The sequence below is a fragment of the Poecilia formosa genome, unplaced genomic scaffold, assembly GCF_000485575.1.
Source record: "Poecilia formosa unplaced genomic scaffold, Poecilia_formosa-5.1.2 Scaffold205, whole genome shotgun sequence".
Classification (NCBI taxonomy): domain Eukaryota; kingdom Metazoa; phylum Chordata; class Actinopteri; order Cyprinodontiformes; family Poeciliidae; genus Poecilia; species Poecilia formosa.
This window is the reverse complement of record NW_006800144.1, coordinates 742,798-757,566: the sequence shown is the minus strand read 5'-3', so window position 1 is coordinate 757,566 and position 14,769 is coordinate 742,798. Positions and strand designations below refer to the sequence as shown.

General features: G+C 40.2%; 1 protein-coding gene across 1 annotated transcript in view; it reads left to right on the top strand.

Annotated features, from left to right (window-relative positions):
- Positions 1-2,072: 2,072 nt before the first annotated feature.
- LOC103148434 (phosphatidylinositol transfer protein cytoplasmic 1) overlaps positions 2,073-14,769 on the top strand; it is a 69,517-nt gene continuing 56,820 nt past the window's right edge. The window contains exon 1 of the mRNA XM_007567209.2: positions 2,073-2,396. Within this exon, the coding sequence (XP_007567271.1) occupies positions 2,349-2,396 (48 nt within the window). The 5' untranslated portion in view covers positions 2,073-2,348. The remainder of the gene's footprint in view (positions 2,397-14,769) is intronic.

Genomic DNA, 14,769 nt, shown 5'->3' with positions numbered 1-14,769 from the left:
TTCTAACTATTTTTCAACGTTGATTTAACATCATGTGCTATCTGGGTATTGTCTGAAAAACAAAACAACATAAAACAAAACAAAAACAAACCAACGTCCTCTTTCTACGTCCTGTCCTCTTCTTCGTCGTTTTTCGTCAGTAGCAACATCCGGCTGTTGATCACGTGTCTCGTGTGAAGTGAAAAAACTGCAGATCTATTACGATATGGCTGAAAAGCCACCTCATCCTAGCCTGAAAACCTCAAAAACATTTTTTTCGCCCCTGAAAATTGCATGTTTCTATTTAGCAAATTTATTTGCTGAATTTCAATTTGCGCAAGTCAATATTAACACGGCTATAGTGTTTATTGGAACAGTTTTTTATGCAAATGAATTCTGTCCATTTTTCTTCCCTGACGCTCCTAAACTGCATATTTATTTTAAACTGAGCAAATTATTATAACTGTATCTACAGTATCCGTATGTTGTGAATTTGCATAGTGTAAAGTCTCCTGTTTTTATTTTTAAGTTTTCGTAGATGTTTTTTTTTTTAACCTCAGTTTGATCTTCTATTTATCTTTAACTTGCTTATGGGCTCTCCAGAATCTCCCCACTTTGGAACAAAAAAGGACGTTATAAATAATGTCCTCTGTTTCTTATCGAATGCCTTCTGATCATTTTCCTGATGAGTCAGCATTTGCAAAAGATGTCGGAAAAACAAAAGTGAGCACATTATGAGGCCAAACAGCGAACACCTCAGCGGACATTTGAGCTAAACGCCGCTGTCCAAACGCCGCTCGATTGTCTGCGCAATGGAATTATGCACGTGCAAGACATTAGAGGCAGTGAAACCACAACCTTCACAAAAGGGGTGTGAAAGCGAGAAAGGGGTGCAGCAGCAGCAGCGAGCTGATGCTTCCTGTGCTGTGGTCTACCAGTGTTTCCATCGCGTCTCGCGGGGGGAAGCGGGGCCGAAGAGGCTGTTAGTTAACGTGGTTTTATTTTCCGATACCAATGAGATCCGCCTTCAAGTCGAACAAGTAGGCGAGAAAAAAGTAGCACCCCCCTTTATTTTGAGGAGGGGTGTAGGGGTTGTTTGATTTGACTTTGTACGCAGACAGGGGGTTCAGTTTCGAAACACTGCTGCGTTCAAAACAAACATTTAATAAGCATACTGGACTTTATTCCTAACGGTACCTCAAAGAAAAAAAAAAAAAAAAGCGGGCAGAGGTAATTCACATCCGGGATAGACTCTTCAAAATAAAAACAACTTCATCCTTTTAGAACGTGAGCTACGCATATGTTTTTGTTCTTGTTTTTGATCTTTCAATAATAAGTTTATTTTAAGTGTTTTTATACTATTGACTGATAGTACAATCTGCATTTGACAGATTACTTTTCTGGCTCAGTAATAATCTGTTTAGGTGTGTTTCTCACCAAGATGAAGTTACTAAAAGATTAGTGATGAAACGATTAAGTTGTGATTAATCATTTTCTGAAATAATTATAAATTCATTTTCGATTAGTTGTTAACTGGAGTATACTTTTTTTTTTAAAAGCCTTTTGTGAAAGAACAACACATTCAGAACAGTAATTAAGCCAAATATGTACATTTTACGTTCAAGAAATAAAAAAAAATAAAAAAAACACTTTATTTGTCTGTAAATATGTTCCCAAAATTCCTGAAGTGTTATAGTTTTAGCTTCACTTGGTTCAAATTCTGTAAAACAAATCTAAGCATCTCTTGCCGTTAATCAGTCAATCAAAACAAGCAGAGAACAGATTAGTCATGCAGCCATGCTAAAGATGACATTTATTTTTGAATTGAGGCTTTTAAATAAATTTAACTTAATTTTCTTTTTTTTTTCTTTTTCTTTTTTTTTTTACTTCAATTCAATATTCTACTTGACTGATTTGTATTTCTACATCCTTATATTCGATCATTTGTTTCGACTGATCCACGAATCCAGAAAAAAAAAGAAAAAAGAAACTTTCTATGGCCGTCGGAGACTCTTATTCCGACGGACCGTCATCCTTCACCTCCGTGTGCGCTCCCAGCTTGACTGGCCGTCCGCCCTCTCCACCACCTCCCGGCACTGTGGGAGGAGACAACCCTCCAGAAGCAGCCGAAGCTCCGTTCCTCACGTCACACAAGGCAATGCTGGAGACACACACAATCCGCTGGTTCCGATGAAAGGAAGAAGTCGAGCGTAACTCGGGCTGTCCATGCGCTGACATCAGACATCGTCCAGATAAGCTCGGCGCTCACACACATCCTGCCGGGGCGGCGGGGCGGGGAAACTCTGCTGAGCTGCTACTATTGTGAACACATAGCGGGGGTCGCGTAGAGGGAAGAAGAAAAGAAGAAGATGTTAATGAAGGAGTACAGGATATGCATGCCCCTCACTGTAGAGGAGGTAAGTTTTTATTTTAATTTTTTAATTATTTATTGCGCTCTCTTCTCCTCCCCCACCCCCCACACACTCCTCTTGGTTTCTTGTCTTTATTTATTTTCTTATTTTTTTCGTGCACGACTCCAGGGGATTTGTGCTCTTCCCGGGCGACATCGACAGCTATGATAGCGCGTCGAGGTTGATTGTATTCTAGACATGTGGCTGGGGAAGAAAGGTTTACACGAAAGCAAGAGAAATGCTTTCAGATGAACTTGAAGCGCTCCTCTGAATAAAAATCATCCCCGTCTCCCTCAAACCCATAGCAGGAGAAAGCCCGAGTTAAAAGAGAGAGCAGCTCAGCTTTGTCACACATTCATAAAATACTACATCTCTGAGGAGTGTCATCGTTTTCTGCCCCCTCCAGCCCTCCTCTCTCAAATTCCAGACTCTGCAGACGCTTGCCTGCGGATTGAATTATTCCTCCCTAAAACTGCAGGCAAGTCCTCTCCAGACTCAACTCTTCTGTTTCCCTGCAACTAATTCCTCCTGTGCTGCACTGATTGATTCATTTGCGCGAAACAATGAGCCCACTGTTTAGTGTTCAGTCTGATTTGTCTGTTTAATCTCAGGGTTGGAGTCTAAAATTAGCAGCTGGAGATGATTGTTTTTCTTGTCCTGGCATGTATGTAACGGTGCGTTTGGTCAATTATCAGCTCTTCATCTTCTTCTTCTTCTTCTTCTTCTTTTTCCTTCTTTTTCTGTCCATGTCTTCAGTGGTTGAGATGTGTGGGTGTGTGTTGGTTTTCCTATAGCCCAAGGCCGCTGCCAAGTGGATTTACAGTCTACGCTGTGACACCATGTCAGGCCAGATGTTAGGATAAGAAAGCAGTGATGCTTTTTCTCTGGAAGGGGAAAAATAATCTGTAATTTTGCTGATTAAAAGTTTGATAATAATCATATTTTTAAATATATATATATGTATATTTCCTGGAATGGTATTTATTGGACTCCTACTAAAATGCAGCTTTGATTTCTTTTACCTCTGACATGCAGTGCGACCTCACAGACGACTGCATCTGGTTCTCATGTTGCTGGGTTTGATGAAAGCGTTCTCTACAGATAAACCTATTTTTGTTTTTTTATTCTAAGTGGAATGAGATGGATTTTCGGCTCCACGAAATAGGCAAATGAGATGCCTTAGCATTTAATATCTTGCAGAGAGTACCACAAACACACACACACACACACACACACACACACACACACACACACATATAGGTTTTCCGTCCAGTGATGATCACCACAAACCTGCCAGTTTCCATTTTCCTCAATTGAAGCAGCGATGAAGGCATTACAGTAAAACCCCCCCCTCATGAGTTCAAAAGGGAAATGTCATGTTTGTAATACAAAGCTTTGCTAAGAGGAATGTGTTCTTGAATACTTCTTGTGTGTGTGTGTGTGTGTGTGTGCGTGCGTGTGTGTAAGCCATCACACAGATGTGTTACGTGGGCGTCTGCATTTCTAAACGATTGTTACATTCACAGAAGCAGGCGCTCGGCTTCTTCGCCTGCTTACGTTAAGCAACCTCCACTTTCCCGTCGCGCTGGTAGGGACAGTTGAAGGTTGAGGATCAAGAAAGGTGAAGGTTACGGCTCTGACCTTACTTGTTCCGTGGTTGACGGCGTGTGTCTGGGGAAAAATTTAAAAAACTTTTCTTTAGCAGTATTTGTAATTTGTAGTGGATAAATGCGAGACTGCATCCTTAATCTGCATCTCTTCATATTTAACTTTAAATCATGCCTCAGACAAGAAAACTTTGTTTGCTATTGCTTTTTATTTTGCAAAAATAAATAAGGAAGTTAAATTTTAACCTCACATTGAGGCTCAAAGTGGGATGACAGAGGTTTCGGTGTTTTTTTTTGTTATCAAGATGAAGTGGACCGCTGCTGAACCACAGCTCTCAAGCTCGAAGACTTGCACTAATATACACTAATACTTAATACGCTTGCCCTTTATACTTGAGTGGACGTACAAACCAGGAGCCAATAGTCGGGCTCCTTTTAACTGTCTGTCCCAAGATGGATTACGTGTAGCAAGTCAACACAAGGCATGTAAGGTTTTTTTTTGTTTTTAATGGCAACCTTTCTGGCCTTTAATCTAGCTGCCTGGGCTAGCTCCGCTAACTGTCGATGTCCTTTTCTGCATATGAGCCGGCTCTGCTGCACGACTGTCTTGACAGAAGCGTAAAACAAAACCACTCATTATCTAATCTAGCGGTTGTGCCCAAAGAAATGCCGGTGTTCTGTCTGTTTCCATGTAAGGAGCGACTGCTTTCAAGATGAAAGCTGAGACATGCTAACAAGTAATTGTATCGCCTGATGGAGACATGCTAACAATTTGTAGTGCATTGTGTTGGAACAACACAATACAAATTGTATTCAGATATGTAATGAATGTTCATTTATTTGAGGGAAAGTGATATGGGTCATTAATTTTCTTCTGTCTCTTTCTAGTTTGGGTGGAATGAGATTTTGGAATATTAAGACGCCACAATGTTTCTCATAGTGTATATGTCTGTAAAGCCCAAACGATCTGTAGTAGTGTGATATTATGGCTTAAAAAATGTGACGGGAAACGCTTTAAAGTTGGGATTCTGCAATTGAGAGTCTTACTGTGAAGTACAAAAGGAACTGTTTCTTGAGTTACTCTGTTGTGTTGATGGCGACGAGTTAGCCTGGGTAATAGGTTTCAAAACATTGAAGAGGTATCCATCAATTTTTAATTAATTGACAATATTATGAATACTTGACAGGGAAAAACAAGTGTGAGAGACAAGGTAGAAATGATTAGTGAAGCCAATGCTAATGGTTAGCAACTAGCTAACCATAAGCTAACAAATGCTAAAGTTAGCATCTCCTTCAAAACTTCCTCCTTGTGCTAAACCAAATGGCTATTGCAGTGTTTGAGTTGGGACTAATGTGACCAGATTGAGTTCAAAATGTAATACTTTTCTAAAACAAAATGTAATTAAACATTTATACTGTTCTTGAAAACACAAATTGAGCATTTCCAATACTTTTATAGCCCTTAGGCTAAGTATACAAGCATAAAAACAAGCTGGTCAAACCTGAAATGGCATACTCTAAACTAATTACTGATTTTTTTAATGTAGTTTGTTATTCATAAAATCTTTACTCTATTTGTGAAATTAAACAAACAACTAAGAACATGGCTTTTCCCCAAATACTTAAACCTCGTCTTGTTCTGGTGAATCCAATGTCACTTATAATTTTTTTTCTTGCAAGCTGCATTGTTGCACCCATTCCTTGTACATATTTTATATCAAGAAGAAATTTCCTTTTTTTCAATTTAACCTCCACAGTCGTGTCCCATGATGCTCCTCATGTGTCCTGAAACGTTTGATCGTGCTCCTCTTTTTTTTTTTTATCACTGTGCCTGCCATACCTGCAACATGCCGTGATAACTTCCCAACTCTATAATTGGTAGAGGAAGGAAATAAAAAGAACACTTCCTTTTACATCGCAAGTGAAACTTTAACCCCGCGGAGGCGAACTTCCAGAAATCAGTTTGATTGTTTAGCTGTCAAGAGTTTGACGGTGGTTCTGGGAAATGCCTGTGCTGAAGCCAGAAAGTAAGAAACTCTCCTGCGGATGTATTGGAATTGGAAACGGTGTGTGTTGGTGTCTCCTCGGTGACACGAAAGCCGAAGCTTTACGTATGAATCATCTAATAAATGATAATACGGCTGGCTTTTATATCTGGAAAAAAAAAACGGGAGATAAGTCCAGTTTGGACGAGTCCCAGAAAGCATAGCGTCATTACTTGTTTACAGTTGGTACTCCTCTGGGAAATTTACTGTAGAAGAGGCAGCATTTTTTTTAATTTATTTATTTTTTTCCCCCCCTCTGTGTGCTCTTATCACTGCTGCACACATTGCGGCGAGTTTCATCCCTCCCCTTCTAAAGGGCGAGTCAAAGTTTCCTGCTTGTCCGAAAACAAAAGGCAAGAGCAGTTGATGAAGTTAAAGGTGGAACGCCGGGGCGGATGACCAGGGACGTGCAACGGTGACCTCCTATGTGTAAGGAGAGGTGAAGAGGAGACAAACCAAAAACAAAAAAAATAAAAGGGATGGCAGAGAGCGGGGAGGGGTAAAGGTCATGCAGGAAGTTCTGGCAGATTTTGTTTTTCTTTGAAGCTCCCTGGGGTTGCGCGTTAGTGCAGCGCGCGCGCGTGTGTGTGTGTGTGCGTGCGTGCGTGCGTGCACTCAGAGTTAGGAGTCATGGGTACATGCAGGGTCACGTCTCTTTTTGTGCATTGTCTTTGGGAGAAGATTAGCGTCTGCTGCTGGGCCGCGTTGCGTCATCACATCCCTGCTCAGCCGCAGATGTCGGAGCGGCTCTCTCCGCGGTGTTTATACGACGTTTAATAAACACGGCGCTCACTGGAGGAGTCCTCCGACATGCGCGAGCCGTCCCGTGAGTTTTGATGGTCTTGTCCGTCTTAGTCATCTTTGGGCGTGCGGATGACGTAAAAGAGCTGCCCTTTTGTCGCCGAGCTCCAGACTTTCTTCATTCCTAATGGATTATTATGAAAGTTTTTTTTTCTTCTTTTTTTTTTTTAAATGGAAACATGCGTGTTTTCCATTACGGGTTATGATCTGTGTCCTGCCTTTTATTGGTTCTGTATAAACCAATAAAAGGCAGTGAAATGGAAGATGTTTTCCTACACATAAAAGGTCACATTTAAGAACCAGAACATGAAAAAAAAAAGATCTTAAAATTATGAAAAGACAAGTCAATTAAAAATACACAAGAAGAGGCTTTAAATAGGTTTTTGTTTGAATCATGAACTGCCTTGCCTGAACAAGAAAAGCTTGAGAAATGATGACGCATGCACTTTTAGAGAAATGATTTTCCACTTTCGGGTTATGTAAAGCCCTGGAGCTGCTTTTGAAAGTATTCCCTGTTAAAAGTTTACAAGCCACATTCTGTGCTCCGCTCTCCGCTAATACGCAAATATTTGCTCGTGTTAACTTTTAAAATTCACGGCGTATTAAGCAAAGTACTGTCATAAGTTTCAGGGATTTCACTCATTAATCAGCCAGTCTGTTTTTTTGTGTGTTTTTTTTTTTGAGTTTTGGTTTAAAGTTCAATCTCAGAAGATTTAGTGGTAACACTGCAGCGCGCCACTCGAACAAGAAATAATCCTCCTGCTTTTCAAGTACTCCAAGAATAACTTTGCTCTGTTCTCTTGAAAGCAGTCATTCATCAGAAACGGTGTCCTTTTGTTTTGTTTTTTTTCTTTTCTTTTCTTGGAAAGGATCAGGAGGCGATGCATCACAGGAGAGCAGCAGTCGACGTGCTACTCTCTCAGTTCTAACGTTGCGTCTTTTCCCCGCCGCGCCGGGTCTCCCTCGCGCCGCCCCTTCCTTTTGTCCGACGCTCTCTTCAAGAAAACCTTGAGAATGCAAGCAGTGTTTTCACAAGCCTGACTCAGAAATCGCCCTCAATGAGCTGCACCCTCGCTCACCAACCGTGGCCTTTGTCGATGAATCGGGGAGGTTTTAGCGCAACCAGAATTTCACGCTCAGTTAGCTTCAGGTCTCTAAGGTGATCACAATGCGACAGGATAGAGGCAGTGGAAAAGAAAGGGATGCGGAGTGTTTCATTTTGTCATTCAGCCTTGACAGGGAGGAAAGAGATGTGTTCATTCATGAAAGAGTTGAACATTGAGTGTTTTCAGTGGGCCTGTTGAAGTTGATGCCCTTTTTTTCTTGTGGCTGGTTTAGTGTCAGCTCTGGCATTAGCTCAGGTATATCTAAAACTATGGAGCGTCTAAGTCGCTAAAGTTAAGTCACGTCAGCGGTGAGTACCAGAAAATACAAGCGTGCCCATATTTAACCGTATTAACTAGAGATGCAGCGAGCAAAATCTTTCAGGCCCATACAGATTTAGTATCTTTCCAAGGGCTATGAGACTTGTAGAGGGGAAACAAGTCTGCTGATTGAGATGGTTAACAGCAGAGAAATATGTTCGAAACTAGCAGTGCTTCTGTAATTGCTCAATTTGACATTTTGAAAATAAATGTTCTCATTGGCAATGTGGTAATTTCAGGAAAACTCCTTTTTTGATTAAAAGTTTCAGCATTAGAATGAGGTGGATTTAATTTAAAAACATTTTTTTTGGTCATCTCAAAATTGTTTTATTTTGCAACACTGCAGTGGAAAAACTATTTTTGTATCATGCGAGTCACATTATCAACAACCGGATGTTGCCACACAGCAAACAACAAAAAAGAAAACGACAGGAAGTGGTAGGATGATGGCGCGGCACGTTTTTTTTTTTTTTTTTATTGACATAACGTGAACAAACTTATTCTCTTACTGTGATTTTAGTTGTATTTCCTACTTAACGGAAACCCAACAATTGCGAAATTGTATTTTTTTTTTTTGACGCAGAATATTAAATTTTGCTCATGTTTGTAATGAAAATGCACCTACTGATTGTTGGCGCCCACCTGATGACGCATCTTCCTTCCTAAAGGCTGCAGGGTTAAGGAACATCCCAGAACGTACGCAGTCAAATTGGCTTAAGTCTCAAAACTTCAAACCTTTATCTGATATTTGTTTTATTAAACTCCAAAAATGTTGCATAAATTTAAAGTACACACCTTTGGTCGAAATGTTCATAGGCCAGAAATAGTGGGAGTTGTTAGTTTTGGTCCATTTAGTCAATAGGAAGATAAATCTTTTTTTTTCTTCTTTTAAGCACAGATTAATAAAAGACTACAGCCGTAATAATTTCAATCCAGCTTTGAAATCCCGCAGTGACGATTTTCTTTCTAAGTAAAAGCGTTTGTTCGAGTGGTATTGGCAGACTGAGATAATGGATAGGTTTATTTGCGGTGGGTTGGCTGAGTAAATGGGAGGATGTGTGGCTCCGATGAATGGCCGGATGGCGGGCTGGAGCGGCACCTGGGCTGCTGGCTCAGGCCAACATTTTTCAACGCATTTGCATCCCTGCGAGTGTCGAGCATCATTTTCTGCCTTCACTGTTGGGTGTTAAGCAGCACACCTGCAGCCCTGTAGCTGGGGGGGAAAAATAGAAAGCCATTAGTCTACATCAGTTTGTCCACAAAGGTGCAGTCAAAGCCCGAATGTTCAGTGGTTGTGGATTCACAAAGGTTTTTTTTTTTTAAGAGATGAAAAGATAATAATGTTTTGCTTTGTATGAATAATTACTTGTCATATAGAAACCTGAAAGTGAACGAGTTGTAGACGTTGGCTCCTGAGCGTGACGTACGCAGCACTCCCTTTCGTGGGGCAAGGCATTATTGACTGACTTGGGTTAAGTGCAGGCGTCTGTTTCCACTGTGTACTCAGTCATGTGGGAGGGGAAAAAATATCAACAATTGCCAGTTTGTTTAAATCATCCTTTTAACAACGACCTTTCAACTTCATCGGTTGCCATGTTTCCGTTCTAGAGCGCGTTTCCTTGGTGTGGGTTGGCAGTTTGAATTATCTATGGGTGCAGAGAGCTAAAAAGCTGCGAGGAAAAATATGGTGCAACCCATCATGAAAATGTTGGTGATTAAATTGGACAATAAAAACTGTTGGTCTGGACAAAGATGGAAGCATGAAGGTTGCAACTTTGCTACTTCTAGAAATTTCTAAATGTTTATTTTCCCCAAATTCAAGGGATCAACATAGCATGATCGACAACATGCAATTCTGTCAGCAAATGTTTGGTCAGTGAGAGATTATCAGGTCTTGCTGCATCATTAGTTCCACTAGGTTAGCAGATATGTTTTTTTGTACTTGAGTGGATGGAAAGTAGATAAAGCTTCAGTTGTACACTTAGGATAAGGTAAGGCTACCGGCTGTTGTTTGAACAGGACCCTAGTTTTGCTAGTCTTTGGCTTTGTAGGCTTCTCTTTTTAATAAACCGTTTAGTATTTGATTGAGTTGAAGCAGTTGGCTTCTCAGGTCCACAGTTTGTTCCTTGTGGTGCCAATGCCAATGTTGTCTTTTTTTTGTTTTCTACAACCAACCGCTTTCCGTAAAACCACCATCCTGTGTTGGCAGCAAAGCCTGACGCGCAGTTGCCATCAAAGATCAGCCATAGATTAAAGAAATGAGTTGCAATGTTTTTACAACTCATTTCAAGGCAGTGCATGGTCAGCACTGTCTTGTAGCAAGAAAATGCTGAGACTGGAATCCCACCCAGGATTGCATTAATAAACACCTTTTTCACTGAAGGTTAGTCCTTGTGCATGCATGGGCTCTCTACCACTGTCCAAACACTTGCATATTAGGTTAACTGGTCTCTTGTAAATTTCTCTTAGAAGTGTGTGTGTGTGTGTTGGTGGTTGTTGTTCTGTTTGTGTTTGTCGTGTTGCCCTGGCAACCTATCAAAGGTATTCCCTACCTTTTGTCCGTTGACCACTTGCAATAGACAGGAAGTAGTTTGACATCTGTTCTAGTTCCTGACTGCTGAATTGTTCAGATGTAGAAGACATCAAATCTCTGCACACAGTGTCACCCCAAAGTGGACATCCCTGTCGTTTCCTCTACTTCCTTCACGGTTGTACTTTGTCTTCTTTGCCTGGAAACTTTGCTTTGGGACTAAATTCTGGGCTGCACCCGATGGCCGCAGAAACTGATTGACCACTTTTGACGAGTGCGGCCTTTTCTTTTTTTTTTTCTTTTTTTTTTATGCCATCTGGTATACAAGAAAATGCCGTGATTTAATCAACATCCCATTTACTGCCATTTACTCTACTAGAGGAAACCATCATGGGTAGTGACGGGTCATTATCCTCGGAGGGAAACTATTCTCATTTCCTAGATGATGGGTGTGTGTTTTGACTTTGCGTCTGCGTCTATGTCTATATTGAGCTATTAGGGTGTGTGTGTCTGGGTGGGGGCTTAACAACTGCATAACATAAGAGCTACATAGGATCATTATTCTGTTTTAACTGGCACACTTTCAGTCCGTCTTACCTGTAAAACATCACGGTACGTTATGTGAAAAACCTTCGTTTTTATGTTTTCTCTTTGAATTACATTGGTTGCTTTTGTTGTTTTTCATTTAACATACACAGTAATTACGTTTTATTTGAAGTAAAGGCATTGATGTGCCGCATCCTCTTTGGATCCATGTGTAGGAATGAAACAGGCTTATGTTTAGCTTCTCCCAACCCCCATTATCTCTTTCTTCCACTAACGAACAGCATGAGGGATAAAAACATTTTCTACCAGCAGTCACAGTCTGAAGGCGGCTGCTGAATCGGTAAAACATGTGCTGAAAATGGAATCGCAGCAGGTGATTATTTAAACCAAAATGTCTTCTTATTTTTTTTTCTCATGTATCTGTTCTGAAACTTCTTACTGTGGGTTCATAATCTGTATTTCCATTCTTCCTGGGAAAGAAATCTAAAATCTCCTTTTTCCATCCTGATGGTACACCATGACCCAAAAGTAGAGGGTATATGATTTTTGTATATTTTCACAAAATAAATTAAATACAGTGGGGAAATGTACATATTTGATTCATCCCCTTTTTCCTACTTGCATAGGTTTGTAATTTTCATTGCAGGCTCACCTCAGCAGTGAGCGACAGAATCTTTAAAAAGAATATTAAAAACCTAATTGCATTATTTCTTATTTTATTATAAAAAATAAGAATTTGAATACCTACAAACCAGCAAGAATTCTGGCTCTCATACAACTGTTAGTTAGTCGTTAGCAAGCCTTCCTGTTTTCTACCTGGACTAATTGCACCTGTTTGAACTCGTTACTTGTGAGGAAAGACACCTGTCCACATGTTCACTCAATCAGACTCCAACTTATTCACAATGGGCAAGACTAAAGAGTTATCTTAGATCACCAGGGACAAAATGGTAAACCTGCTCAATGACCTGGTCTGGCAATGACCAACTGGATTATCTAGAACAGGTGTGGGAGGAGGTCATGAGGTCATCTGGTCAGATGAAACCAAAATGAAGCTTTTTGGAATAAACTCCATTTGCCAGGTTTGGAGGAAGAAGAATGATGAGCGCAGTTCCAAGAACTGTGAAGTATAGAAGTGGAAGCATCATGCTTTGGTACCGCTTTTTTGCAAAGAGGACAAGACAGCTGTATTGTCTTGTTGACACATGGTCCATGTGTCACGGGATTTCAAGCAACAACTAGGGGTGCATTGATTAATAAGTTCCTTAATTTTATCTCCCAAAATTAAGATAAACCAATATTTTCCACTGAACTTATCTACCTCCACAAAGTTGTGAAATGTCCCTTTTTGTGTCGCAGAGAGAGAGAGCTGACTGACAGACCAGGTCAGTTCTTAGATGGTTAACAACAGTCACCCCACTGTTGCCAATTTAGGAACTTTTCAGACAACAAGAAAAGAGTGTTGACCAAAATTGTAATCGGCAGGTCAGGCTTTTCAGAGATGGGTGATCGGCCAGAAAGCTGCAGTCGATGAACCCCCAGCAACAGCCTCCTTGCCTCTCATTGCCCCCTCGCTTGGATTGTGTTTGTAGATTCCATCTCACCATTGAGGTGTGCCTACAATGAAAATTACAGACCTCTCCGTTCTTCAGAAGTGGGAAAACGTGAAAAATGAGCAGAATGTTTTTATTTTGGCCCTCTGTGCTGTAAAAGTCAGAGATAATTAAGGTTAACTTTTAAGAATAAAAGTGACAAAGTTTCATAACCTCTTTACAGAAGTTGACCAAACGCTTTCTGCTAAGCCCTCACCAGCTCCGGCGTCTCTCTGTTGCCTGTCTGAGGGCCCTTTGTAGGCTGCGGTTGAGCAGCGCTGACAGGAAACGTGTCCAGAATGACGCAGAAGAAAACGTTCTTTCCTCCAACAGGGTTTTGGGTTTGAGCATTCACATTATCTGGTGACAGTTACTATGAAGTTATAATGTGGTTGACAGTAATAGATATCTGTATTTTTTTTTATGCAACCCCTTTTAGACATGCATTGTTTCGTTCAAAAGTGTCTAAAAATGTTGGACTAACTAACTAGAGTGGATGTCTAAGAAGTCTGTAAACTCTTAATAAAATCTCTTGGTGCTTGTGTAAAAAAAGAAAAAAATAATTTCCCAGTTTTTTCACCTTAGATATGACATGAAATCTATGAGATTAGGAGGGTAATTCTTGTTCAAACACCTGTTTAGGTGACTTAAGATTGTTTTTTTTATTGCCAAGTCTAGTTCTGATTTCTGGGGAGGCACCGGTGAAGATATTTCATAAAATGGCGGTTCATCTTCAGCTGTCAGACACCTGAAGGCTTTTGGGTCAAAACTGGTTCAATCTGAATACAAGCAAACGTAGTATGATACTGCCACTGCCATGTTTCAATTTAGGTATGGAGTTTTTGTTACAATTTCTTATTTTGTGCCAGGCTTACATTTTGGAACTATGGGCTTAAGTTTATGGTTTTATCAAATCATAACATTCTTCTTAGCAGATTTTCAGGCAGAACAAAACACTTCTGTCTTTTAATTCTACTTCGCAGTCCAGACACATAAGAACTACAGGAGGCTGTTGTTGTGTAGTACTGGTACTACCAGAACTACAGAAATGTACTCGGCTCCTGCAGTTTTACTGTCAGACTCTGGGCAGCGTTGGATAGAAACCCTGTCCAGTTTCTGTCTAGTCTGGACGGATAGGATGTTTTTTGTACCCTTTTCCTGACTGATTTCTTTGTACAACATGATTGTTTTGTCCCGTTGAAAACTGCCTAGTTAGCTAAATGATGCAGTTGAGGAAGAGCCAATAAAATCTTAGTTGTTTCAGCTAAACGTAAGTTAATGTTAATCCCAGTCACTAATTGAACACGGACTCGTTTTTATGATTACTGTTTGCTGAAACAGATTCAAAATATTTTGCTACTATGTTATTGCACCTTTTTTATTTTATTATTACATTTTTAGTTCACTTTTCTTAAGTAATACAGGATAAGTTGAAGGTAAAAATAAGTTCAGGAATTATCTTAGTCTCATTTTTTTTTACATCACAAAATCCTTGAATCTTAGCATTTCTCCATGATTTTCAGGGCTATTATGTCTTGTTTGTTTCCATACTGAGTGAATCATAAAGTGATCTTGATGTGCAAAAAATAATTTCAAAATCATCACATTTATGAACACCTGACTCAGATTGCAAATATCAAGGCTGGCATTTTCTTCACTTACAACGTCTGCACTGAAGAGTGTTGTTGTCCGTGTGGCCTAGCATCATTTACATTTGGTGCGTTCACTGGTCAGAAAAAGATTGGATCATTGAGTTTACAATTTGCTGGTCACCGTTTTAAGGCCAATTCTGGTCAACACTTAACTTTCCAATGCATCCCTGGTTTCTACGGTG